This window comes from Chiloscyllium plagiosum, unplaced genomic scaffold, assembly GCF_037043375.1.
Source record: "Chiloscyllium plagiosum isolate Xiang-an unplaced genomic scaffold, Cpla_swu_hap1 HiC_scaffold_27, whole genome shotgun sequence".
Taxonomy (NCBI): Eukaryota; Metazoa; Chordata; class Chondrichthyes; order Orectolobiformes; family Hemiscylliidae; genus Chiloscyllium; species Chiloscyllium plagiosum.
This window is the reverse complement of record NW_028270165.1, coordinates 84577883-84605728: the sequence shown is the minus strand read 5'-3', so window position 1 is coordinate 84605728 and position 27846 is coordinate 84577883. Positions and strand designations below refer to the sequence as shown.

General features: G+C 47.4%; 1 protein-coding gene across 2 annotated transcripts; it reads right to left on the bottom strand.

Annotated features, from left to right (window-relative positions):
- Positions 1 to 482: 482 nt before the first annotated feature.
- LOC148144803 (uncharacterized) lies at positions 483 to 10000 on the bottom strand. Of its 2 annotated transcripts, XM_087975112.1 has the most exons (3): positions 9891 to 10000; positions 9497 to 9601; positions 483 to 2145 (listed from the first exon to the last, which is right to left on the bottom strand). In XM_087975112.1, the coding sequence occupies exon 3, from the start codon at positions 1733 to 1735 to the stop codon at positions 1019 to 1021; it is 717 nt and encodes a 238-aa protein (XP_087831238.1). In that variant the 5' UTR covers positions 1736 to 2145; positions 9497 to 9601; positions 9891 to 10000; the 3' UTR covers positions 483 to 1018. The 2 variants fall into 2 exon arrangements, with proteins under 2 accessions (XP_087831238.1, XP_087831239.1); XM_087975113.1 differs by lacking the exon at positions 9497 to 9601 and having other exon boundaries at positions 9891 to 9910.
- Between the last annotated feature and the right edge of the window lie 17846 nt (positions 10001 to 27846).

The window sequence follows — 27846 nt, the reverse complement described above, 5'->3', positions numbered from 1 at the left end:
ACCTGCACCCATTCTAAGAGATGAAAGACTTGACAGCAATCTAGGCTTGTTCAATATATTCCATCAGTTGAATGATACTGATCTTTTGATATACATTCTGTGCCTTACAATGCGGCTCCACAGCTACCCGATGAAGGAGCAGCACTCAGAAAGCTAGTGCTTCCAAATAAACCTGTTGGACAACAACCTGGTATTGGGTGATTTCTTTTTAACTTTATCAACCCAGACTAATACCGACACCTCCACATCATTTCTAGTGAACACAGCCCACACCTCCTGGTGCTGTCAGTAAACTTTACAATGCTGATGAAACAACTCAGTACCTGAAAGATTTACAATTTCTCACGATACTAGCTTCTCATTCACTGCTCCATCTGATACATGACATTGGAAACTCAGTGCAGGAGGCTGAAACGAAGGAGCAGCTTTAAACTAAAAACCTCTTGGAGCTCAAAGCTTTCAATGAGAGTCTGAGCCCGGCAGTAAGTTCATGTAACCTTTATTGTGACTCAACTTGGTTACATCTTCAGATTCCCCCCCCCTGCAAAAAGGCATAGACAAAGTAGCTGCTTTTTAAACAGCTCAAGATCAAAGCCCACACATACCCCACTGTCTTTACTATTGGCCAGCACCAGGTTGTAATTGGATCCTTGTTACAGCCGTAATCCGGAGGAAGTATTGCCTCACTCAGCAATTTCAACCCATACCCTGTATCCTGGTAAGTTTCTCCCTGCTCATTTGCCAGTGGGGAGAGGGCAGTGTAGAGTCAACCAGACTGCTGTGGGTCTGGAGTCATGTGTAGGCCAGACCGAGTGAAGGATGCAGATGGAATGACTGAATGAATACTCTCCCACAATGGCGGTTCCCTTTCCTAACAAGGGAGAGAGTGAATAAGATGGGGGCTTTCTCCCCCGCACCACCCACTCCCTCTGCCATCTGTCGTGGTGGGATTCAAACCCGGGAGTCCCTGGAACCGGATTGATAGTCCAATCGATAATGGCACTTGACCGTCACTCCTTCAATCCCCCTGCGATGGCACGTGAACCCGCTGGTGCTTCCGCAGGTGGGAGGAGCGGGCGAAGCGCTTCCCGCACTGAGAGCAGGTGAACGGCCTCTCCCCGGTGTGGATCCGCTGGTGCCTCAGCAGGGTGAAAGATGTGCTGAAGGCCTTCCCACACTCGGGGCAGCTGAAGGGCCTCTCCCCCGTGTGGACCCGCTGGTGGGCCAACAGGGTGAAAGATGTGCTGAAGGCCTTCCCGCACTCGGGGCAGCTGAAGGGCCTCTCCCCCATGTGGACCCGCTCGTGGCTCCGCAGGTGGGAGGAGCAGATGAAGCCCTTCCCGCACTGAGAGCAGGTGAATGGCCTCTCCCTCGTGTGGATGCGCTGGTGGATCAGCAGGGTGGAGGAAGCGCTGAAGGCCTTCCCGCACTCAGGGCAGGTGAACGGCCTCTCCCCCGTGTGGACCCGCCGGTGGGCCAACAGGGCAGAGAAAAACATGAAGGCCTTCCCACAATCTGGGCAGCTGAAGGGCCTTTCCCCTGTGTGGTCCCGCTGGTGGGCCAGCAGGTGGGAGTAATGTCTGAAGGCCTTCCCGCAGTCGGTGCAGGGGAATGGCCTCTCCCCGGTGTGACTGCGCCGATGAATCTCCAGGGCAGACGGGAAACGGAAGCCTTTCCCACAGTCGCCACACTTCCACGGTTTCTCCACGGGGCGGGATTCCTCAGGTTTCTCCATGGATGAAGCTTCAGCCACACACAATCGAACTTCCAGCCCCTTCCTGTCGTGAATTCCTCTTTCCAGGTCGTATAGCTGCTACACGCTCCACGCACAGTGCGCTGCAACAGTGGGGTCTCTCGTCCAGTCCCAGTGATGCTGAAAACATACTCACTCAGTCAGGAACCAAAAAGCTTTGATCCCTCTCAGAGAAATCAGTCGAAAATCGTTGCGGTTCTGGTGGACTGAGTGACTGTCAGACATTGACAGCGAAGTGAGGATCGCAAATGCTGGAGAGTCAGTCGAAAAATGTGGCACTGGAAAAGCACAGGGATGTCAGACAGCATCCGAGGAGCAGGAGGGTCAATGTTTTGGGCATAAGCCCTTCATCTGTTGATTGAGAAACTTCCGCCATCAGATCTTCAAATACGCTGTAAAAAGAGATTACAAAAGCCATCACTGTCAGTGCAGGGTAGAAATTCTGAACAAGCAATTCTACTTTCTGTGGAATATTCTTTTCTTTTATTATTCCACAAAATGGAAAGCACCATCCCACTCTCTCCCCCTCTGTTCTCACTCCCCTCTAACTAATTCCCCTGCAGCCGCTGATTCAGGATCTTACAGGGGCAGAAAAAGCAAAAACATCAAGACTGACATCACTCTGAATTTTGGATACCTCCACCTGAAAGTTAATATCTTTCACAACATTGGGATCCTGCTGAGAGTGAGCAGGTCTGATTTTGGGAAGCAAATACAATGTGTGTCAATTCAGGGTGAACCTGCCACGCAGCTTCTTTAGGAACAACCAGACACAAAATGGTTAACATCCCTGGGAAGGGGAAGCAAAATGAGACATCAACGTCTTAACACCGACACCAGAGAGAAATTGAATATACTGACACGGCAAACATTAGTGGAAAGCCAGAGTCATAGAGGTATACAGTACAGAAACAGACCCTTCGGTCCAACTCGTCTGTACCGACCAGATATCGTAAATCAATCTGGAACCGTTTGCTCACACGTGGCCCATAGCTGGGGTCATCCCTACCCCCCCTGTCCTGAGACCTTGATGCCTCCAAGCTGACCTTCAAAGGTTTGGTTTTTCCCTCCATTCTTTCCCGGTTGTCTTTTGTAAGTTTTGAAAACTTTCCCAATCCTCTGAGTATAGGATTTGGGAAGTTGTGTTGTCGCAGTACAGGACATTGGTTAGGCCACATTTGGAACATTGTGCACAATTCTGGTTTCCTTCCTATCAGTAAGATGTTGTGAAACTTGAAAGGGCTCAGAAACATTTACAAGGATATTGCCAGGGTTGGAGGATTTGAGCTAAAGGGAGGCTAGGGCTGTTTTCCCTGGAGCGTTGGAGGCTAAGGGGTGACCTTATAGAGGTTTATAAAATCATGAAGGGCGTGGATAGGATAAATAGGCAAAATCTTTTCCCTGCGGTGGGGGGAAGGGGAGGTTCAGAACAAGAGGGCATAGGTTTAAGGTGAGGGGGGAAAGAAACAAAAGAGATCTGAGGGGCAACCTTTTCACACAGAGGGTAGTAAATGTATAGAATGAGCTGCAGGAGAAAGTGGTGGAGGCTGGTACAATTGCAACATTTAAAAGGCATCTGGATGGGTATATATGAATGGGAAGAGTTTGGAGGGATATGGGCTAGGTGCTGGCAGATGGGACTAGATTGCGATGGGATATCTGGTCGGCATGGACAAGTTGGACCGAAGGGTCTGTTTCCATGCTGTATATCTCTATGACTAGTTGGACTTAAGGGTCTGTTTCTGTGCTGTATGACTCTGGAACTGTTCTGTACTGGTCTTAAAATCATGTTCTTGCCTTCCCCCACAAACATTCATTTCTTTGTTGTTCAAAAATCAGATGAACTCAGCCTTGAATATATTAAATGACCCCCTAACTGCAGGAAGGCATCCCTACTTCTGAACTCAATTCCTCTTGCTCATATACCACTTGCCTTGCTGATTGCTTGCTGCACCTGTCTGACAACTGGCAGTGACTGGTGTAGGAGGACACTGAGGCTCCTTTGTCCATCCACACATCGTTCCTGATGAAGGGCTCGTGCCCAAAAAGCCAACTGTCCTGCTCCTCAGATGCTGCCTAACCTACTGCTCTTCCAGTACCACACTTTTTGACCCTGATCTCACTTTCTCCACATCCAATTACATCTCCATTTAAACAATGCACTTCCTTTCTACTTTTTTTTTCCTCACAGCAAAGGCTATAACTTCATATTGTGGTACTGCATTTGCCATGTGTTTGCCAGTTGTGGTCTTCTCTCTATCGGGGAGAGCGAGCGCAAACTTGGGGAATGGTTCACTGAGCATCATATCTGGGTCCACAGAGCTGACCAGCGTTCCCAGTCACCACCCATTTCAATTCTCCTTGCCACCCCTTTCTGACATTACCATCTTTGGCCTCCTCTATTGCCACAACGAATCAAACCGCAAACTGGAAGGACAACACCTCATCTTAATAGAGAAGGAAGTAAGCAATAAATAATACACCTCTACAGAGTGCTGAGGAAAAAAGGGACCTTACTGTCCAAGTTCAGAGATCCCCAAAGGTATCAGTACAAGTAAAACGGGGAATGAGGAAGGCAGCTGGATGGGTATGTGAATAGGTGGGGTTTAAAGGGATATGGGCCAAGTACTGATAAATAAGATAGATTAATTTCAGATATCTATTCAGCATGGACGAGATGGACTGTTTCTGTGCTGTACAGCTCTATGGCCATCCACTTCATTTTGAAATGTTTGCACTACCACTTGGAACATCCTGTTAGGGTTCAGAGTGTGCCAGGTCCTGACATCTCCTTCCTCATGTCTCCTATGTATTTTAAATCAAAAATACCATTTGTATGTTCCTGGGTTAGTACTTTAAATACACAGACACATACAATATAATCAGAGTTTCTACTCGGTAGAGACAGTGATGATTTATTTCAACTTGCTAACAGGTATCAGAAGGGGAGGATCTGCAGGCAGAAATCTTGGAAGAAATTCCATGACAAGATCTGACAGGGTCACTCAATATCATTGGGGGGTTGAATCTGGAAAGAGAAATCCATTCGACCTGCTTCAAAGAGGAACTACCAGTGAACTGAGCTTTAACTGGTTACACAGAATAAGTGTATGTGTCCCAGTGAACTGACAATGGGAAGGAGCTTTAACCAGTTACACAGACAGAGGGGCTGGGGCATTTATTTTACCCCTGGAGCATCAGAGCCTGAGGGGTGACCGTAGAGAGGTTTACAAAAATCATGAGGGGCATAGATAGGGCAAATAGCCTAGGTCTTTTCCGCCCAGGGTGGGGGAGTCGAAAACTAGAAGGCATAGGTTTAAGGTGAGAAGGGAAAGATTTGAAAGGGACCTAAGGGACAACTTTTCATGCAGAGAGTTGTGCATGTATGGAATGAACTGCCAGAGGAAGTGGTGGAGGTGGGTACAATTGCAATGTTTAAGAGGCATTTGGTTGGGTATATGAATAGGAAGGGTTTGGAGGGATATGGCCTGGGTGCTGCCAGGGGGAATTAGATTGGATTGGAATATCTGGTCGGCATGGATGAGTTGGACCGAAGGGTCTGTTTCTGTGCTGGTTATGCTAATCCCTGTGGCCTTATTCCAGATGCGATCCATATCTGCAGGCAAGACACGACTGACTCCAACTGAGAGTCTCTCTGGTCACCGCCTCCGTACCCCTTGGAACGATTCGGCTCCCTTCTCAGTCCACGTCCACCACATGACCGAAGCAATGATTGGTTGTGTTCTTGCTCTAACTAATGTTATGCGTGCCTTTCACTCCCAGGAGCGTGCGGCCTACAGCGATGTTCCCTCCCTTTCAGCCTTGTCACGGGTAGAGCCTGGTTTGTTGGTGCTCATCAAGAACTGGACTGGCAAAGGTCTCCAACCTCGTTGGAATGGCCCCTTCCAGGTTTTACCTCCCACCCCTACGGCGGTCACAGTCGCTGGGCGCTCCGCTTGGGTCCAACTGCACCGTTGTAAATTGATTGACCGCACCAATCAAAAGTGGGGAAGAGGAGGAGAGAATCCTGGAATCTCAACAAAAGGAGTGGACCCTGTCCAGTTGGGTTTTTGAATCTTGCTGTTGTTCTAATGTTAATCTTATTACAGATACTTGAACTAAGAGGAGGGACATGTGGGGGAATCGCTTATCTCCTCACCTTTCTGATCACGTACAACATCCTGATGGGGAACGCCACTAAGTATGGATGCAACCAGGAATGATCAGAGATTATCCACCGCCCATGCTGAGGAGATGTCGTCCAGTGCAACGGACCAGACGCCTTCGACGTGTGGAACGTGATGAAGATTGATTATTGCAATGGACTCTTACATCAGAAAGACCAGATGGTCCATCTGGACAGTAGAAATCAGTGGGAGTTACCATGTCGTTACCATTTTTTTTTATTTTACCTGCAGACGCAAGCCTAGTGAGGATAAAAATGATCAACTCAGGAACACCATCCCTTTTTGCAGGTCGGGCCAACTTGAGAAAAGGGAAGCCTGATAGGAGAAACTCCTCAATCCACAAACAACTTATTTATACAGGCGCACAGAACGCTATTCACCCCAGAGGCAGTAGTATGTTACTCCTCTCTATCAGGAGGTGACTTACTTGACCCATCCCCAGTCCCCGATTCCATTCTATTCATCAGACTTCCTCCTGCCGACCCTGCGAAGAGAAATATCACTTTCCAATACCTCCGGTCTGTGTATACAAACAGCCGGTGTAACACTGGCTGGGGTACAGCAGGCCTTATGCGGCACATGGACCTGGAACGGAACCCTTCCCTTGTGCATTTATAGGCCTTTTCTCTGTTCAGAATCTGATACTGTCACCAAGACCATGTACAATAGAGCTAAGGGAGAGCCCAATGGGAACAGCATTCTGAGGACCATTGTCTCCCATACAGTGCGAGTGCTCGAGTCATTTGGCCCATTTTTTTTTTTTTAAACAGAGCTCAAGCAACCCCTCTTGCAAAACGTCAACCCTTTTCTCCTGTCGACCTGACCAGACCCCCTGCTGTAACATTTCAGTAACCTATTTTGACAAACTCTCCGTAATATACACCAAACCAGACTATTATTTCTTCAGCTAAGGTAAAGCTACCAATTTCCTTGTCCTGGATCGCAAAGATGTCCCTCAGAAGGTCACTGTCGGAGCCCTTGTTCCCACAACAGTACCTTGTCCTGGCCAGTGGACAAGTTGATGAAACCTACGTCTGAGGAGGATGCAGAGGTCAGTCTCAGCCAACCTTGCTCCAACTGGAAGGATTCCAAAGAGTATGATCTCCAGGACAAACCAAGAGAGAGGCTTTCCAGGTCTGAGTTCTCAAAGGATTCCCTGGGCCACCTCAAATCTCCACTTTAACATGAGAGGTAGGACAAAATGGCTTCTGCTTGGCTAACTCGGTGGGACTGAGTCAGGCAGATACTCACGACTCAGAACAAACAAGATACCACAGACTGATGTAAATCCAGTGAAAAAAACTGCAAATGTGAACCTAATCATCAATCGCAGAAGTAACGGTTTAATCCTAACCGCCAGACATGACAAATACGATTCCAAGAACAGGTTGTCTACAAGAAATTATGATAGATTAGATTATATTCCCTACAGTTTGGAAACAGGCCCTTCGGCCCAACCAGTTCACACTGACCCTCCAAAGAGTAACCCACCCAGAACCATTTTCCCTCTGACTATTGCACCTAACACCATGGGCAATTTAGCATGGCCAATCCATCTGACCTGCACATCTTTGGACTCTGGGAGGAAACCGGAGCACCCGGAGGAAACCCACGCAGACACGGGGAGAATGTGCAAACTCCACACAGACGGTCACCCAAGGCTGGAATCGAACCTGGGACCCTGGGGCTGTGAGGCAGCAGTGCTAACCATTGAGCCACCGTGCTAAGTCAAAAATGCATGAGGACCTTGCGGGATCTGATTGGTTGGTACTATGTGACCATGCTCAATGTCTGACTCTAAACAATGTACACAAGTTCTATACAAACTCTGTAAAAGTTGGCGGATTCTTTTGGCACTCTAGGAGTACTCATCGGTGGCCCAGTGGTTAGCACTGCTGCCTCACAGCACCAGGTGTCCCAGGTTCGATTCCAGCTTCCGGGGGCTGGCTGTGTGGAGTTTGCACATTCTCCCTATGTCTGCATGGGTTTCCTCCAGGTGCTCTGGTTTCCTCCCACAATCCAAAGATGTATAGTTTGGTGAATTGGCCATGCTAAATTGCCCATAATGTTAGGTGCATTAGTTAGAGGGAGATGGGTCTGGGTGAGCTACTCTTCAGAGGATAGGTGTGGACTGGTTGGGCCGATTGGCCTGTTTCCACACTGTTGGAATCTAATCCTTCTGGGCTGATCAGAGTCTACTGACCCGGCTGTATCAAAGAATAAACTATTGCTTGTATGATTGACAAAAGAGTCATTTCCAGGTGTGTTTATTGACCAATCCCAGAAATCCGAAGATCCGGACAGCAGTCCAGATCATCAGAACGACCAGATAGGAAACGGTTAATGTCTCCAGAATGTGGGGAGCAAAATAAGACACCAAGGCGTTAACACCAACACCAGGGAGAAACTGAACATACAGACGTGACAAACATTTGTGGCAAGCCAGAATCACAGATGTACAGCACAGAAACAGTCCCTTCAGTCCATGCTGACCAGATATCCTAAATCAATCTCGTCCCATTTGCCAGCACTTGACCCATGTCCCTCTAAATGTTTCCCAACATATACCCATCCAGATACCTTTTAAAGGTTGTAATTGTACCAGTCACCACTTCCTCTGGCAGCTCATTCTTTACACACACCACCCTCTGTATATAGGAGTTGCCCCTGAGGTTTCTTTTAAATCTCAGCCTCACCCTAAACCTATGAGCAATCCCAGATCAAAGATCTTGTCTATTTACCCTCGCCATGCCCCACATTATTTTACACAAGGTTGTAGGGTCACCCCTGTGGGATATAGGTAAAGCAGTGTTACTTCTGCAACCATAATTGCTTCTGCAAGGTAAATGAACTAACGCCAGGGTATAATTGTTTCCGCCAAGAGTGGAGTTAAGAATGAAAGCTATGTGAAGGAAATATATAATTGCTTTTGTATTAGCTAAAATGTGCATACATGAAATGTGCCTGTAAACAATGGTGGATGTTACAGACAAACAGATAAAGGTGCTGTGAGGGGAGGGGGTGTAGGTTAAGCTAGATATGCTCGTACAGTTATAACCATCTGTTTCCTGCTTCTGCAAAAACAAAAAAGAACACACAATCAAGGAGGTCAGAAGGCTCAGTGTCGGCGAAAAATGGGAGGAAATGTTGCTTTCGCAAACAAGGAAGCAGCTGGCAGTGAAAGAGGATATACGCTAACACTTTGTTCACGCACAAGGCCGGATAAGGCAAGAAATAAACAAGAGTAATGGGCGCCACCGGGAAAGAATGCAGGGACAAACCGATCTTTTGCGGGTCAGCTTGGAACATCAGGACAGGGGGGAATGGGAATGAGGGAAAGAAGCTGAATATGCTGGAGCAAGGTGGAAGAATAGAGGATGCAAAACCGGCTTGAAGCTGCAATGAGGAATATTGCATGTGCTGTACTTGTACCTGTTGCAGTTACTGGTGGGAATCGGGTGCGTTTTAAACATCAAAACAGAAAAGATATCCAGCCCTCCCCCTTCCCAATCTCTATCCTTCCGTCCCTCCTCACCCGGGTAACTAAGACACATACCTGAGTTTGCGGAGTCTGCTCCCTCCCTGCATTCGCTCCAGTTGCTACAAGTGACCAATTTCCCCTCCTCCCATCTCTGTCTCCGTCCCGGGATGAAGAGTCGTCCTGAGGGCGGGAGATTCACTTTGAAACTGACAGGGCCACTTCCGCGTTGTGACGTCAATAAAGGACCGAGGGGCGGAACGAAACCAACGGCGGGACGCCTCACTGCGCATGCGCTGCCCCTGCAGCAGACGCGGGGGAGAACACACTTTCCAAAAACCCCTCCCTTCAGAGAATCCCCACAGTGTGGAAGCAGGCCACTCGGCCTCACCGACCCTTCCAAGGGTCACCCACCCACACCCATTCCCCTGCCCCCATTGCTCTTCATTTATCCCTGAGTCATGCACCTTACCTGCATATTATGCCTAATTTAGCATGGGTAAAAACAATGACTGCAGATGCTGGAAAGCAGATTTTGGATTAGTGGTGCTGGAAGAGCACAGCCGTTCAGGCAGCATCCGAGGTGCAGCAAAATCGACATTTCGGGCAAAAGCCCAACATCAGGAATAAAGCATCGCCAGTCCACCCTAACCTGCACATCCCTGGGGACTATGGGTAATTTAGCACGGCCAATCCACCCTAACCTGCATATTCCTGGGCACGATGGGTATTTCAGCATGGCCAATCCACCCTAACCTGCACATCACTAGGCACTATCGGTATTTCAGCATGGCCAATCCACTTTAGATTAGAGTGGTACTGGAAAAGCACAGCAGTTCAGGCAGCATCCGAGGAGCAGGAAAATCGACGCTTCGCGCAAAAGCCCTTCATCAGGAATGGAGGCAGGTTGCCTGCAGGGTGGTGAGATAACTGAGAAGGGGTGGAGTGGGGGTGGGAGAAAATAGCATAGAGTACAATGGGTAAATGGGGATGGGGTTGGAGGGGATAGGTCAGGGAAGAGGGTGGGGGAAGGTAGCAAAGAGTACGATGGGTGAATGAGGGTAGGGATTGATAGAGATAAATTTCAGGTTGTCAGTTGTACATTGATTTTAAAGAATATAAAGGGTCTTTTAAGAAATAGTTTTAAGCAAGGAAATTACTTGTAGCTGACCACAAATAAAAGGGCAGCAGGGGCATTTCGCAATAAGCTCATAGTTTGTAGGTCTGCGTTTTGGACTATCAAGATAGTAAAGGATGATCTCAGAAGTCAGAAGGTTAGATAAGATAAGAGGAACTGGACAAATCAACAGGAAGGCTGTAACAAACAAGGACAGCCAAATAAGGCAGATTTAAAGAAAAGCAGGTGAAGTAATTAATAAGTATGATAGGCTTAGGCTTGGGTGCAGGGAATTACCAAATGAAGGAATAACGGGTGCAAGTAATCACCAAATAAAGGGATATAATGAAAGAGATACGTTAGGGTCCGGGTGTCCTTGGAGAAGGAGTAAGCGGTGTCCACCAACACCCTGGAGTTGTTCAGGGAGAGGTGGGCGCCGCAGGGAGTAGAGTGCATAATTTCTCCCTCCAACTCTATTTTGATTTAGTCCGTACCCTCCCCTTCACTGTTTTGATCACACAGCACTGCCCTTTGATGTGAAGGGCAGTGTTTGTCACTGGCCACCCGGGTGTTTTCCTATCTTCCTGGTGAATAAAGATTCGTGCACTTTGTGTCTTCCACTGTGTCTCACACCTGCACACACAAAAAAAAATAAACAGGAGTTCATTTCTCCCTCCAACTCTATTAAAAAAAAGAAGAAGAAAAAAGAAAAAAAAGAAAAAAAAAATATAATGAAAGAGATACGTTAGGGTCCGGGTGTCCTTGGAGAAGGAGTACACGGTGTCCACCAACACCCTGGAGTTGTTCAGGGAGAGGTGGGCGCCGCAGGGAGTAGAGTGCATAATTTCTCCCTCCAACTCTATTTTGATTTAGTCCGTACCCTCCCCTTCACTGTTTTGATCACACAGCACTGCCCTTTGATGTGAAGGGCAGTGTTTGTCACTGGCCACCCAGGTGTTTTCCTATCTTCCTGGTGGTGGAAATTGAATAAAGATTTGTGCACTTTGTGTCTTTCACTGTGTCTCACACCTGCACACACACACCATGGGAAAAAAAAGAATGAAATAGACACTTATGATAGGTTTATTGCTCAGTGTAGGGTGTTGAGAGAGCCCTCAGAAAAGTATAAAAAGCTCTGTATTTTACTGTCGGGTATGTCTCTCTTCATACAGCCACCCATCTTGCAAGATGTTCGAATAAATGTACTGCTTCAGAACTCTTTGACTCGGACTGAAAATTATTGATTAAATTGATTTGTTTCTCACAGCACTATTTAGCATGGCCAATCCACCCTAACATGCACATCCCTGGGCACTGTGGTGGGGGAAGGTAGCAAAGAGTACAATGGGTGAATGGGGGTGGGAATGAAGGTGATAGGTCAGACAGGAGGGTGGAGTGGCCTGTTCGGATCCGAACTCTGCTTGCTTAAAGGTGGTCCGGAGTCCGTGTAGGATGAGTTGGTTACGGAGGCGGCACTGAGGAAGCAAATGTGGCTGTGGTAGCGAGTCTGTTTCAGGACATGGTTGAAGAGCTTCAGGGCAGAGGAAATGACCTGGGAGTTGCAGTGGGAGAGGGATTCCTTGAGATTCTTGTAGAGAGATGAGGAAAACTTCTTCAATGCAGGCATCCTTGCAAGAGGATTCACTGTAGGGTTAAAATCAACTAGGTAAAAACAAGGACTGCAGATACTAGAAACCAGATTCTAGAATCACACAACTCCAGGTTGTAGTCCAACAAGCTTCTTTGGAAGCAGTAACTTTTGGAGTGCTGCCTCTTCATCAGGTAGTTGTGGAGGATAAGATCCTAAGACACAATTTAGAGCAAAACATTCCAGTGTCCTGCCACTGAAATGGTATATTGAACAAACCTGGATTGTTAAGTCTTCCACCTTTTCAAATAGGTTGCAGGTCTCATTACAATGTAAATCCCAGAATTTCTTGTTGTCACCTTCTCGGGATAACAAGGTTTTATAGCAAAAGCTCACATCTCAGCTCAGACAATGAATTAAAGGTGTGAGGTCAGAGTCTGCCTGTATCCTAATCTTGAGTCAGACTGGTCCTGTTTCCAAAGTCGAATTTACAAACTATTACATGTATTGACTGCCTGCAGTTTTTTCCTTAACAAAATGCACATAGAATGTATCTGCAAATATACATCTACCTACCCCCCCCCCCCCCCCCCCCCCCCCCCCCCCCACACACATACGCACAAGTTTGTTGGGTGAATTCGTACTTGCAGAATTATGTCTTACTTTGCTCAAAAACTGCATGAATCCATGTAAGATTCTGTAAATCGGTTTAACCATTGTGGCACAGACAGTCTCACACAGGGGAACTCACACCTTCAGTACATTATCTGGGCTGACGCGACACCAATTGGTAAAGTTCACTTGAGGATTTAACTATTTTAAAAGGTTTTGTGATTTACATTTGAAAGAACTGAAACTATCATGGTCATTCGAACAGATGAGAGACTTAACAAACAATCCGGGTCTTTTTCAAGATATAGTTTCAGTTACATCACACTATAAACTGTTGCTATAAATTCTGTGTCTTACAATTTTATATTCCACAATCCCCTGTTGAAGGAGCTGCACTCCGAAAGCTACTGCTTCCAATTAAACTTGTTGGACAGAATTTCTCAAGTAGGGCACCATACGAATCCTGGGAGACTGCTATTTCTTGTTTACTTCGTAATGAACAAACATTAAGCACGGTCCCCTATTTATTTCTCATTTTGTCTCATTTTTCTTATTTTATTCCCTGCGATGATGTGGGAGAATTGTTAGATTTGGGTCAGCCATTTGGTCACATATTAAAGCCTGGAAACCATTTTGAATCTCATCTTAGTGCCTGCTTGCTAAAGCTCGTGTTTCCCAGGCTCAGCGGAGACGGTTGGCCTTGCAGCTGTACTGCTTCTGATAAACAAATTCTTTCCTGACATGGGGCTTTATTTCCATCCCCCACAGTTGGCGAGTCAGGCAGGAAATACCCTGGTCCTGCCAGGCCACCGGCCGATATCCTTTGAGAGATGAAATATAGAGGGTGGTTGCTGCTTTTGTTGGGTCCAAAATAAAGGGGAAAGCTGGCCAGGGACAAAAGTGCTGTTAGAAATATTGATACAATTCTCCTACTCAGCCACAAGATACTAGTGAGAGAGCTCAACAGGGTCTTAGCGTCTGGACGTAATGTTGCCGAGAGCACTTGTGTTTACAAAGTTAGTAATAATGAATTTGCTTACCCCAGGATTACGAGAGGTGAAACCCTACTTGATAAGCCCTGGACCCACACTGAGGTGCGTGGCATGCTTCAAGGTGCCCCCCATCTGTTTGAGTGCCCAACATTAGTTTTAATTGACGAGTAGTAATCTGAAGTATAATTGCTCGCTTCAGGACGTCCAGACTTGAATGAATTTGGCACACAGGACACATTGGGCAACTATTAACTGAGACATGTAGAAAGTTGAAGAGTGTTACAGAGAGAGAGAGAGAGAGAGAGAGAGAGGCGCGCAGGCAGAGGGGGGCATAAGCGGGCAGAGAGAGAGAGAGGGGGCGCAAGCAGGCAATGAGAGAGAGAGGTGCAGACAGGCAGAGAGAGAGAGGTGCAGGCAGGCAGAGAGAGAGAGAGAGAGAGGTGCAGGCAGGCAGAGAGAGAGAGAGAGAGGGGGCGCAAGCAGGCAATGAGAGAGAGAGGTGCAGGCAGGCAGAGAGAGAGGGAGGTGCAGGCAGGCAGAGAGAGAGAGAGGTGCAGGCAGGCAGAGAGAGAGAGAGAGAGGTGCAGGCAGGCAGAGAGTGAGAGGCGCAGGCAGAGAGAGCTTTATTCCTGATGAAGGGCATTTGCCCGAAACGTCGATTTTGCTGCTGCTCCTCGGATGCTGCCTGAACTGCTGTGCTCTTCCAGCATCATTGATCCAGAGAGAGTGTTTGTTAACCACCTCCTTGCCTGGTCGGCCTTTTTCCCTGTCTACAACTTGCTTTTATAGAATCACCTCACGTACATTGTTATGAACATTGTCGAATAAGAGTAGATGTATTTAGTAGATGAATCAAAACCATCCCAATGGCTGAAACAGCTGACACTCTAATGTTGGACAAGTGGGAAATATTTGCATCAGTTAACCAAAACTCTTCAGAGTTTACATTCATGGGTACGCCAAGCCTCAGCATTAGGACCGGGGCATATTGGAGCTGAGATGGAAAGGCCCGTTCCTAGTCCTGCTGGGTTACCCGGTCAGCAGTCAGGGTCAAGGGGAGGCCGCATGGACACACACAACACAATGCAAACGAGCGCCACCTCCTGGAGGAACACCAGAAGACCCCGTCAGAGACACATCTTCAGCCTTCATCCGTCAATGGCTCGGCCTGATCATTCTGCCTTTCACTGCACTATTCCTTATCTTTCTTTCACTAACTATGTTTGATTGGGCCTGATAACCTCTAGTAAACAGGAATTACAGTTGATTACTTTTTTTATGCACATAAGGTGCTAGGTATGTGCCCATATCCCCATCCATCCTGAACTCGTACCAAGCGAGCCCTTATGGAGTTTGAGTAACTTGCAGCTTTCTTTCCCCCTGCCTTTGGAACTGCTCGATTGGATATCAAAGTCACCCTGCAGACAATCCTGTGCTCGGCTCAGTTCACTGTTGTGGCCCTCCCCTCCAGTGATCTCCCAGATGCCGAGATTTTCCATTCCTGATAAACCCCTGATGATGATTCCCAATCCCTGGAGCCTTCTGCCCCTGTCCTTACTGAACCCGAGGACTATCAGTCCGATCTCCAAGCGCCAACCCCTGGCTCTGGGTATACTCCCCCTTTTGCTGACACCCCCAATCTCCTCTTTTTAATAAAAAAGGAGGGATTGTGGGAGAATGTCTTCAAAATTGACAAAACTGCATGGAAGTCATTTTGTCACAAAGCAATGTTTGCAGTAAAACGTAGCCTGTTAACATAATGCTGTCTGAGCCCTGGCTAAGGAATTCTGTTTTGATAGCTGTCTCTGCTCCTCAGGCCATTAGACTGTGCTGCTTCAGAGAATGATGGATTGGTTCTCTCTGTCCCTTAGTGGTAATTCGAGCTGAGCTGAACCTGCAGTATAAGATAACATTCAGTTTTGTAGACATTAAGAAATGTAGGTCTGGACAATGTATGTGAACCTTACGACTGCCCCTCAGTTGCATTATTATTGGAGAGTGGGGCTTGTGTTTTACCATAAAACTTGTAACATTCTGTATTTTATTGGAATACGTTGGACTTTATTTTGAACTAAGAGGTATTCCCCAATGGCAACGAATAAAGCTAGTTAATTGCTCAAGGTCTCCTCTCCTGACTACCTTGCTTTAAACGATTTGACACATGAGTTACTTTGTCCCAACAGTACTAATAGTTACATCGAATGGAGAGAGAATTCCTCAAGTAGGGCACTATCAGAATCCTGGGAGAGCCCTATTTCTGGTTTACATCCTAATGAACAAACATTAAGCCTTTATTTATTTCTGATTTTGTTTCATTTTTCTTGTTTGATTCCCTGCTGTGACTACACTCTGTGTCTGGATGGGTGACAGGCTGAGATTGTGGGTTGGCTTTCGATTGACTGAATGTTTTATTGAAGAAGGGCTTATGCCCGAAACATCGATTCTCCTGTTCCCTGGATGCTGCCTGACCTGCTGCGCTGTTCCAGCAACACATTTTCAGCTCTGAATGTTTTCTTGTTCTGGAAGCTGTAAAAGAGGTGTGAAAGCTTCAGCAGAAGTCCAGCAAAGCTGAGAACAGACCAACATCTTACTCAGTGGGAACAGGGAGATCAGAGGACAGAGAAATCAGGCCGTGAAACCCGAGCTGACACCAGACTACCGTGTGCTCAGTGCTTTGATGAGCAGTGCCAACCCTCTGCCTTTACCTAGCTTCCCATCTGACTCCCCCCTCAATATTCAGGATCCAATCCTTGCCATCCTGAAGCCATGTGTCTGTAAGGAGTCTCAGACCATAATTATTCATTTCAATGAGTGCAGTTAATTCATTCACTTTTGTTACAATGTGGCACACGTTCAGACTCACCATGTATCATTTCAGTTTTTGTGACATTAGTATCCAGTTTTCATTGCTGGTATATTTACTCTCCTTGTCCCTTTCTATTGTTCTCTGATATTCATTTTCCACATCACTACATATTATTTTATTAAACAAATTACAAAAACAGTTTACAACAAACAGTTACATTTACAGCTGCATACAAGAGACAGCAATTTTACAAGGGAGAGGAGCAGCAAAGCCAGGCCCCAAACCCTACCATACATTTTTCAGGGACATGAGGACAAACCTCAAATCCCAGTTTCACAAAGATATAAAGAGACAACAGCAGTGACAGTTGTACATTAGACAGTCCTGTTACATACAAAAGTGCAGACAATACAGACCCAGCAAGCCCCCATCCCTCCCACCTTCCGACCACTCTAAGGCAGCCCGCCCCTATCCACCTTCCAGTTCTCGGTCCACCCCATGCCCCTTGCAGTTCTCGGTCCGCCCTGACACACCTTTCGACCACCTCTAGGACAGCCCGCCCCGGAGCCCGCCCCGGTACCCGCCCAGGGTGACAGCGGTCATGACAGCCTACCCACCTTCCGGCTTCACTAACCACCCTCAGCACCTTCTGACCACCTCTGGGGCAGCCCGCCCCGGTACCTGCCCGGGGTGACAGCGCTGAGGACGGCTACCCGCCTTCTGGCTCTCGGTCTGCCCCTACGTACCATTGGGCTCTCACCCACCCTGTTGCACCTCCGAGCAGTGGGCTATCCTGGCACACCTTTCGGCCACCTCTAGGACAGCCCGTCCCCTTCCCTGGGACGAGAGCGTGTAGGGTAGCCCACAAGCCTTCCAGATCTCAGCCCGCCCCTACGTGCCTTCTGGCTCTCTGCTCTGACACCTTTCGACCACCTCTAGGATAGCCCATCCCGATTACCCCTTATCAGGATGACAGTGCTCAGAACAGCCTACCCACCGTCTAGCTCTCAGGGCGACTGGCATCAGGGTGGCCTACCCACCCTCTGGCTCCACATCACTACATTACTCACCGGTCTTGATTTGGATTGGCCATGCTAAATTGCCCACAGTGCCCAGGGATATGCAGGTTAAGTGGGTTAACCATGGGAAATGCAGGGTTATAGTTTCATAGTAATAGAAGCAGGAGTAGGCCATTTGGCCCTTCCAGCCTACATTAAGATCAGGGCTGATGCATCCATTGTCTAAGCTCCTCTTCCCTGCATTGTCCCAACTACCTTTAATTCCCTGACTTAACAGAGACACTAAGCCTTGCAGTTGTACTGCTACCTGATAAACAAATTATTTCCTTGCGTGGGAATATCCTTCTCTTTGCAAGGACCTATTGTATACTTATCAGCTACTAACCAACACTATCCAGACACTGTGTCGCTGGGCAAAGTGACTTAGGTTCCTCAAATTCCTGCAATTAACAGTTTGTTAATTGTTAAATGATTGTAACCTATATACAACTCTCTGTTACTCGTCGGAGTGACTTGTGAGCTCCCAAATAGACAGTCAATAACCCAAGGTTTGTGTGTCATGATTACTTATCTAATACTTATTGGTCTACTACGAGTAAGTCACCCAGAGCATAATCCACTTCCATCCCCAACATGGATCAAGACGCCATCCTTTTTTGCCAGACAAGTAAATGTGTCAAGCTCAGGAAACAAAGCCTGTCAAACATTAATAGACACAGATCGAAACCAACCTTTTCCAGAGTCTGTCCCTTCACCTCGATTGACTTTCTTTTTCCCTCAGCTCCTACAAACCAACAGCTGAACCCAAGGATGAGAAAAGAAATGGGAAAGAGGGCGAGAAAAGAGAGTGCGGTACTCCCAGATGTTAAACAGAGGAAGGAAGTTCCAGTCTGGGCTGAAGCTCAATCTTCATTCAGAGAGAGAGGAGCAACAACAACTTCAGAAGCTCATGGTCGAACTTCCGCATTCAGACAGTGGCGGGCGTTCTGATTGGCAGGAGGACCAGGCCCCTTCTGGTCCTCCAGGATTTCCAAAAGATTGGTTTCCCCGTCCATCCGAACGACGAGGGGCGGGGCCACATTCCGAGCTCACACATGCGCACTATGAACACTGCTCACGGCCCATAGAGCGGTGTCTGGATCGCATGGAATTGTGGGTACTACAACAGCCATTAAAGAGATGAAATCAAGAGTCCCATATGCCTTCTTAACCGTCTTTTTCTATGTGTTAATGACGGACACGTCAAGAGCTAATCTTTAATCGATTTTCGATTGATACACTGAGTGAAACACTACAGGTGTTTAACTCTCTATTTCCAGTTCAGTGTCAGTATAACACTCTTTATCTGTCCTCAAATAAGGACCGAATCAAAGCCCGACGTCTGTTCTACCTGAAGGTTGTTTTTTTTTTAGTTTGCAGTTTCCAATCCTCCGTTTCAATCATTTATTAAAAGTTACTCGTGGTACATGAGCATTGCTGGCTGGCCAGCATTTAGTTCCGCTTGAAAAGGTAATGGTGAACTGCCTTCTTCAACTGCTGTGGTCCACACGCTGTACGGTGACACATAATGTCCTTACGGAGGGTATTCCAGGATTTAGACCCAGCAACACTGAAGGAACAGCAATATATTTCCAAGTCAAGATGATGAGTGGCTTGGAGGGGTACTTGCAAGAAGTTGTGTTCCCAAGTATCTGTTGCCTGATCCTTCTAGATGGAAGTGGTTGTTGGTTTGGAAGGCATTTTCTAAGGATCTTTGGTGAATTTCAGTGTTGTGTCTTGTAGATCGTACACACTCCTGCTTCTCAACAGTGGGGCATAGGGAGTGGATGTATGTGGAGATGGTGCCAATCAAGCAGGCGACTTTGTCCTGGATGGTATCAAGCTTTTTGAATGTTGTTGAAGCTGCACCCATCCAAGCTGGTGGGAGAGTAGTCCGATATACTGCAGACTTGTGATTTGTAGAAGATGGGCAGGGTTTGGGGAGTCACAGTATGCCTGACCTGTTGTCTGCTCTTGTTGCCATTGTGTCTGTGATTAGTCTAGTTGAGTTTCTGGTCAATGGTAAACCCCAAGAATGTTGATAGTGTGGTGTTTAGTGACAGTAACACTGTTGAATATCACGGGGCAGTGGTCAGATTCTCTCTTTTGGGGATGAGTCATTGTTTGGCGTTGGTATGGCAGACATGTTGCTTGCCACTCCTGAGCCCATTGGATATTGTTAAGATCTTGTTGCATTTCAAACTGAACTGCTTCAGTTTGTGAGGAGTTGTGAATCGTGCTGAACATTGTGCGAATATCTCCACCTCTGACCTTATGATGGAGGACGGTCATTGATGAAGATGGTTGAGCCTAAGAAGACACTACCCTATGAATTCCTGCAGAGACGTTCTGGAACTGAGATGACTGACCTCCAACAACCAAAGCCATCTCTCTATGTACCAGGTATCCCTGAACAATTCAGATACACAAAGATATTTCAAATCTAAATGAAGGAATACAGATGCAACACCCCTCTTCTGGGAGTCTCCAGTGCAAGTTTTTCTGTTCGGGAAACAATCTGATAAGTGTTGACTGTCATCAACCTTTTTGATCTTGGCCACACACAGCGCCCCCTGTCCATTAGCCCCCGCCACACACCGCGCTCCCTGTCCATTTCTTCCCCGCCACTCCAGCGCCCCCTATCCATTCTCCCTCACCACTCACAGCACCCCCGTTCTTTCCTCCCACCACCCACAGCTCCCCCTGTCCATTCCCACCGCCAACCACAGCGCCCCTTGTTCATTCTCTCTCCATCCCAAGGTTCTTGCCCATTCTCCCTCTATACTCCAAACACCATGTCCATTCTCTCTCACGCAACCCTCTGTACCCCTGTCGTTTCATTCCTCAGCCCCTGTGCAGTCCATCTCCCCACCTTCTACACCCATCTATTCTCTCTCATCCCACCCTCTGTCCCATGTCCATTCTTCCAGCCCCCACCATCCATTATCTTTCTCTCGCTCCCCCCACCATCTGCCACCCCATCCATTCTCTCTCCCCTGAAATACACCAGGCTCGAATTGGGGTTCAATGACAGAGTTTATTGCACAAGGAAATACCGGGGCTCCGGGGAGAGAAACACTTTTTTTAAATTTCAAAATATACTTTATTCATAGAAATAAATCTTTGGTATTTGTACAATTTGTCATGTCGTTCATAGATATATACATTGCATGTCTTCACATTACAAAGAACAGATTGAATTAATCGAATTTACAGTTATCCTATTTACAGTTCCCTTTATTAACCATCCAGTCTCTTAGTATTTAGCTGTGGCTTCAGCAGAACCCACCTACTGAGTGGGTGCCCTGTTAAGAACAGATTTTTTTTTTTATTTCAAAAATATACTTTGTTCATAAAATACTTTGATGATCTGTACAACTGGACATGCCATACATATGTAAACATTCCATTTGTCTGCATTCCGAAAACAGAGTAATCATTCCTATTTACAGGTCTGTACGATTACATTTTTAGCTGAGGCGTCAGCAGAGCCCAAATGACTGTGTGGGCCCCCTGTTCTTCTTTCGGCAGGCAGATGTTACACGGTGGTCTTTCCCCATCGCGCCTTGGCGGCAGCTGCCCCAAGCTTCAGCGCATCCCTCAACACGTAGTCCTGGACCTTGCAATGTGCCAGTCTGCAACACTCAGACAGGGTCAGCTCCTTCAGCTGGAAGATCAGCAGGTTTCGGACCGCCCAGAGAGCATCCTTCACCGAGTTGATGATCCTCCAGGCACAGTTGATGTTCGTCTCGGTGTGTGTCCCTGGGAACAGGCCGTAGAGCACGGAGTCCCGTGTCACGGCACTGCTCGGGACGAACCTCGACAACCACCACTGCATTCCTCTCCAGACTTCTTCTGCGTAGGCACATTCCAGAAGGAGGTGTGTGACAGTCTCGTCTCCCCCGCAGCCGCTTCGAGGGCAGCGTGTGGTGCGGCTGAGAGTCTGGGCATGCATAAAGGATCTCACAGGCATAGCCCTTCTCACCACCAGCCAAGCCATGTCTTGGTGCTTGTTGGAAAGTTCTGGCGATGAGGCTTTGACAGTCTGCTCAGGGAACCGTTCGATAGAATCCGCCCTCTCCTTTTCCCAAAGGGTCTCAAGGACACTACGTGCTGACCACTTCTTCATGGACTTGTGGTCAAAGGTGTTTTTCTTCACAAACTTCTCCACGAAGGACAGGTGATACGGAATGGTCCAACTACTCGGAGCGTTCCGCGGCAGCGAGGCCAGGCCCAACCTTCGCAACACCGGGGACAGGTAGAACCTCAATACGTAGTGACACTTGGTGTTTGCACACCAGGGATCCACGCACAGCTTGATGCAGCCACACACAAAGGTGGCCATCAGGGTGAGGGGAGAGAAAGACACCAACAGCACAGTGTCAGCTGCGAGACTTCTCTCGACCCAGAGCACACGTCAAGAAACCTTTATACATCTTATGATACAATCGGTCAGGGATGAGATTATTGTCTTTGTAACATGATTTGTTTATGGTAATCCTTGTAGATTCGTTGATAGTTCAGGCACAGCCTTTGTTAATTTCCGCACAGTCGTTGTCAGTTTCAGTGCAGACATTGTCCATTTCAATGTCTGCATGGAAATCCATTGTTGTAGTAATGGGCGCTAATTGCTCTTCCTGAGAAGGAGGATTCCTGCAGCCCTGGCTATTAGCATTTGGTATTGAGTCTGTATCAAGCTGTTAGCACTTCTATAAGAGGTGTTGGCTGGACCCAGACACTTCGGCGGGCAGTGTTCATTACTCATGTGTATTCTCCCACCCCCCCCCCCCCCCCCCCCCCGCCTTAAACTAATCAGCTGGGTTGTGAGTCCATTGTGCTGGTATTCTAGTGGCCCCAGGCAGTGTCTGTATCTGCTCTGCTGTTTCTCTCCATATTGTGATCCGGCGGCCATCTTGTGTGTCAAGTTGGCCAACTGATGGCTCAGTGGCCACCTTGTGTATCCGTGTGCCTAGTGTCACCCTGCCCTGTGCCATCTCCCACTTCTCCGCCACTCCCACTCTCTCTCCCCCGCCCAATTTCTCTATCAACCCCACTCATCCTCTCTCTGTACCCCCTAGTCTCTCTCTACCCCCACCCTCTGCCCCCCGTCCATTTTCTCTCTCTCTGTTCCCCCATCCATTCGGTCTCTTTTCTCCCCAGCCCCCACCACACCCGTCCTTTCTCGAGCCTCGAACCATATTTGACAACTGTATCAAATTTGACCACGGTATCAAACCCTTCAAAGGACAGAGAGAGGGAGATAATGGATCGTAATGACTCTGCCTGGGAGTCGGGAGGGGTGAGAAATGGCTGATCTTCAAAATTGAGAATACCTAAAATGATATATTCAGAAACATCATTAAAGTCAGAAAGCACGTTCAAGTTTTTTTAAAAGAGCTGCTGAAATCTTTCTAAAACTTTCACTGAAATAAGCGCAGTCAGGCCACTGCTCAGGAGAGGCTGGAAGGGGTGAATGGGCGAAGGTGAGCACTGCGGATGCTGGAGGTTAGAGTCAAGATTAGAGTGGTGCTGGAAAAGCACAGCCGGTCAGGCAGCATTCGAGGCTTTTGCCTGAAACGTTGATGTTCCTGCTCCTTGGATGCTGCCTGACCTGCTGTGCATTTCCAGCACCACTCTGATCTTGACTGTAAGGGGTGAATGGCCTAGTCCTCGTCTTGTGAAGTTGGTTCCAACTATCTAGAAATAGCGTCAAAGAGCACAGAAACATACCCTTCGGTCCATACTGACCAGATATCCTAAAATAATCTAGTGACCCATTTGCAAGTATTTGGCCCCTTATCCCTCTGAATCTGTCCTATTCATATCCCCATCCAGATGCATTTTAAATATTATCATTGTACTAGTCTTCACCACTTCATTTGACTGACACGCACCAGCGTCTGTGCAAAAAGGTTGCCCCTCAGAAATCTTTCCCCTCTCACCCTAAACCCATGCCCTCCACTTCTGGACTCGGGGTAAACCTGGGGAAAAGACATACCAAAGTTGAGCAGCCAGACAGAATGCAAAAGTAATACAATGTCGAATCACAGGGAAAAACAAATTGTGGCTCTACCCCTTTTTTCCTATTGGCATTTGGACTCTTAACATCTGACAGAAACACCAGCATTGAAAAGTGTGGTGCTGGAAAAAGACAGCAGGCCAGGCAGCATCCGAGGAGCAGGAGAATCGACGTTTCGGGCATAAGCCCTTCTTCAGGAATCTTAAGCCCGAAACGTCGATTCTCCTGCTCCTCGGGTGCTGCCTGGCCTGCTATCTTTTTCCAGCACCACACTTTTCAACTCTGGTCTCCAGCATCTGCAGTCCACACTTTCTCGAAGAAACACCAGCATCCCCAGTGAACATACTGCGCATGTTTTCCAGTGTCAGCAACGCAGCGCACATGCCCACCGGTGTCAGCTAAACTCTGGGCATGCTCATTGCTTTCCGCAAAAAAAAGGCGCGCGACCTTTTTTTGATGGCCCAATAGGGAACCACGGAGGACCGGAAGGAGACTGGTCCTCCTGCCAATCAGAGCCACCCCATTGTCTGGATGCGGAAGTTGGACCATGAGTTTCTGAAGATGCTACTCTTGCTCCTCTCTTTCTGAATCAACATTAAGCTTCACCCAGACTGCAAACTCCTTCCTCTGTCTGAGATCTGTCAGTATGGCACTTTTTTTTTCTCGCCTCCTTTTCCATTTCTATTTCTTTCCGGAGTTCAATTGTTGACTTGCAGCAACTGAAAGGAAATGGGGTGAACCCAGGGAGGGAACAGACTCTGGAAACGTGGTCCAGGTGTGTGTCTCAATTGGCAAAATAGACAGGCAGGAGGCTGGAAGGACACAGCAAACCAGGCGGCATCAGGAAATGAAGAAGTCGATGTTTCGGGTGTAACCCTTCCTCAGGACTGGGGATGGGGCTGGGGCTAAAGTGGGGATAGGTGAAAATAGGGAGAGGGTACGGCCTGATTAGTCAGTGGGCGAAAGAAATCAGGTTGGTGGCAGGAAGGAGTGGTAGTGAGGGGCACGGGGCTGAGAAGGGAGTCGGGGGATGGAAAGGGAAATTACTTGAAATTGGAGAACTCGATGTTGGGTCCTGCAGGCTGTAGTCTGCCCGGGCGGAAGATGGGGTGTTGTTCCCTAATTTGCGGTTTGGTTCGTTGTGGCAATAGAGGAAGCCTATGATGTTCTTGTCAGAAAGGGAGTGGGAAGGGGAATTAAAATCGATGGTGACTGGGAGGTCTGGTCAGCCTCTGCGGACCCAGCTGCGATGCTCGCCAATCCGTTCCCCAAGTTTACACTCAGTCTCCCCGAAGTAGAGAAGACCACAATTTGCAAACACGTGGCAAATGCAGTCCCACAATGTGAAGTTATAGCCTTTGCTATGGAAAAAAAAGCAGAAAGACAGTGTATTATTTAAATGGTGATACTTTGGGATGTGGAGAAAGTGAGAACTGCAGATGCTGGAGATCAGAGTCAAAGTGTGGTGCTAGAAAAAGGCAGTAGGTCAGGCAGCATCTGAGGACCATGAGAGTCGACATTTCGGTCCCGAGCACTTCATCAGGAATGATGTGTGAATGGACAAAGGGTCTGATTCTGTGCTGTATGACTCTAATCATCTTCGGTGACAGTAGAAGTGTGATTGTGAAGGCTGGAGTTTAAGAGGAGCTTTCAAAGATGTTTACCCTTAATGGGAGCAGAAGAAGTTACAATGAAATCTTGCATTTGTGAGACAGCAACTGAGTGAGTGAGTAAATCCGAGGTTTTGGTGCAAAGTGGGAATTCATTGCACTGTGAGGATGAAGCTCGACTTAATGAGTCATTTCTACTGGTGAATGAAACCAGGCTCAAGATTAGGAGGAGTAAATTTAGGACAGAGTTGAGGAGGAACTGCTTTTCCTGGAGTGTAGTGAATCTATGGAATTCTCTGCCCCAGGAAGCAGTAGAGACAGCTTCATTAAGTATATTCAAGACACAGTTGGATGGGTTTTTGCAATGGTAGGGTAATTAAGGGTAGTTGGGACAATGCAGGGAGGAGGATCTCAGATGGTGAATAGATCAGCCCTGATCTTAATGAATGGTGGAGCAGGTTGGACGGGCCAAATGGCCTTCTCCTGCTTCTATTACTATGTAACTGTGTAACCCTGCATTCCCCATGGCTAACCCACCTAACCTGCATATCCGTCATCATTATAGGCAATTTAGCATGGCCAATTCAAATCAAGGCCGGTGAGGTGATGTGGGAAATGAACATTAGAGAAAGGGACAAGGAGAGTAAATGTACCAGCAATCAAAACTGGATTCTAAAGATCACAAACATTGAAACGGTGAGTCTGAACATGTGCCGCATTGTAACAAAATTGAATGAATTGACTGCACACATTGAAGTGAATAATTATGGTCTGAGACTCCTTACAGACACATGGCTTTAGGATGGCAAGGATTAGATTCTGTATATTGAGGGTGTTGTCTAATAGTGCCCTACTTGATGAATTCTGATAGTGCCCAACTTGATGAATTCTCTCTCCCTTCGATGTAACTATTAGTATTGTTGGGGCAAAGTAACTCGTGTGTCAAATCATTTAAAGCAAAGTAGTCAGGAGAGGAGACCTTGAGCAAATAACTAGCCGCGCCCCACCCCTTCGTCTCGCCCATTTTCCCATTCCCTACCCCACCCTGACCCATTGAAGGCATCACAACGCGGAAGTGGCCCTGTCAGTTTGCATGAAACTCCCTCCCTCTCGGCAATTCTTCGTCCTGAGAGTGTGTGGGGGGAATCTGTTCACTTGTGGCAACTGGAGTGAATCCAGGGAGGGAGCAGACTCCACAAACTCAGGTATGTGTCTTAATTACCCGGGTGAGGAGGGACAGAAGAATGGGGTGGGGCTTTTTTCCCCATCGCGCCTGAGTCTGAGACTTTTATAAAATCATGAGGGGTATGGATAGGGGAAATAGACAAGGTCTTTCCCTTGCAATGGGAAAGTCCCGAACTGGAGGATCATAGGTTCAGGGTGAGGGCAGTGGGGAAATGTAAAAGAGACCTCAGGGGCAACTTTTTCATGAAAAGAGTGGTGCTTTTATGGAATGAGCTGCCAGAGGAAGTTGTGGGGGCTGCTAGAATTCCAACAGTTAAAAGGCATGTGGATGAGTGTATGAATACAAAGGGTTCAGTGGATTGGGGCCAAGTGATGGCAAATGCGACTGGAGTTATAGAGATGTACAGCACAGAAACAGGCCCTTCGATCCAACTCGTCCTTGCTGACAAGATAGTCCCAGCTGCCAGCATCCGGCCCATATAGGGGCCAAGTGATGGCAAACATGACTAGATTAATTTAGGAAATCTGGTCAGGTTGGGCCAAAGGGTCTGTTTCTGTGCTATGTGACTCTAATTGTCTTCAGTGAAAGCAGAAGTGTGGTTGTGAAGGCTGGACTTTCAGAGCATGTTCTGCCCTGACTGGGAGCTGAAGAGTTTGACTGAAGTGTATTGGTGTTAATGCCTTGATGTCTCATTTTGCTCCCACCTTCCTGGGTCATTAACCATTTTGTGTCTGGTCCTTCCTCAAGAAGCTGCATTGCAGGTTCACCCTGAATTGACACTTTTGTTTTTGCTTCCCAAAATCAGACCTGCTCACTCTCAGCAGTATCCCAATGTTGTTAAAGATATTAATTTTCAGGTGGAGTTATCCAAAATTCAGACAGATGTCAGTCTTGATGTTTTTGCTTTTTCTGCCCCTGTAAGATCCTGAATCAGCACCTTCAGGGGAATTAGTTAGAGCGGAGTGAGAACAGAGGGGGAGAGAGAGTGGGATGGTGCTTTCAATTTTGTGGAACAACAAAAGAATATTCCACAGAAAGTAGAATTGCTTGTTCTGAATTTCTACCCTGCACTGACAGTGATGACTTTTGTAATCTCTTTTTGCAGAGTATTTGAAAATCTGAAGTCAGATTCAAAATCAACAGATGAAGGGCTTATACCCGAAACATTGACTCTCCTGTTCCTCAGATGCTGCCTGACCTGCTGTGATTTTCCAATGCCACACTTTTCGACACCGACTCTCCAGCATCTGCAGTCCTCACTTTGACGTCAGTGTCTGACAGTCACTCAGTCCATTCGGACTGCAACAAATTTCAACTATGATTCTGTGAGAAGGAGCAAAGCTTTTTGGTTCCTGTTTGAGTACGTTTTCAGCATCAGTGGGACTGGATAAGAGACCCTACTGTTGCAGCGCACTGAGTGTGGAGCGTGTAACTGCTATA

Coding starts and splice junctions, on each gene's coding strand:
- LOC148144803 (XM_087975112.1), bottom strand. CDS start 1,735: ATGGAGAAACCTGAGGAATCCCGCCCCGTGGAGAAACCGTGGAAGTGT.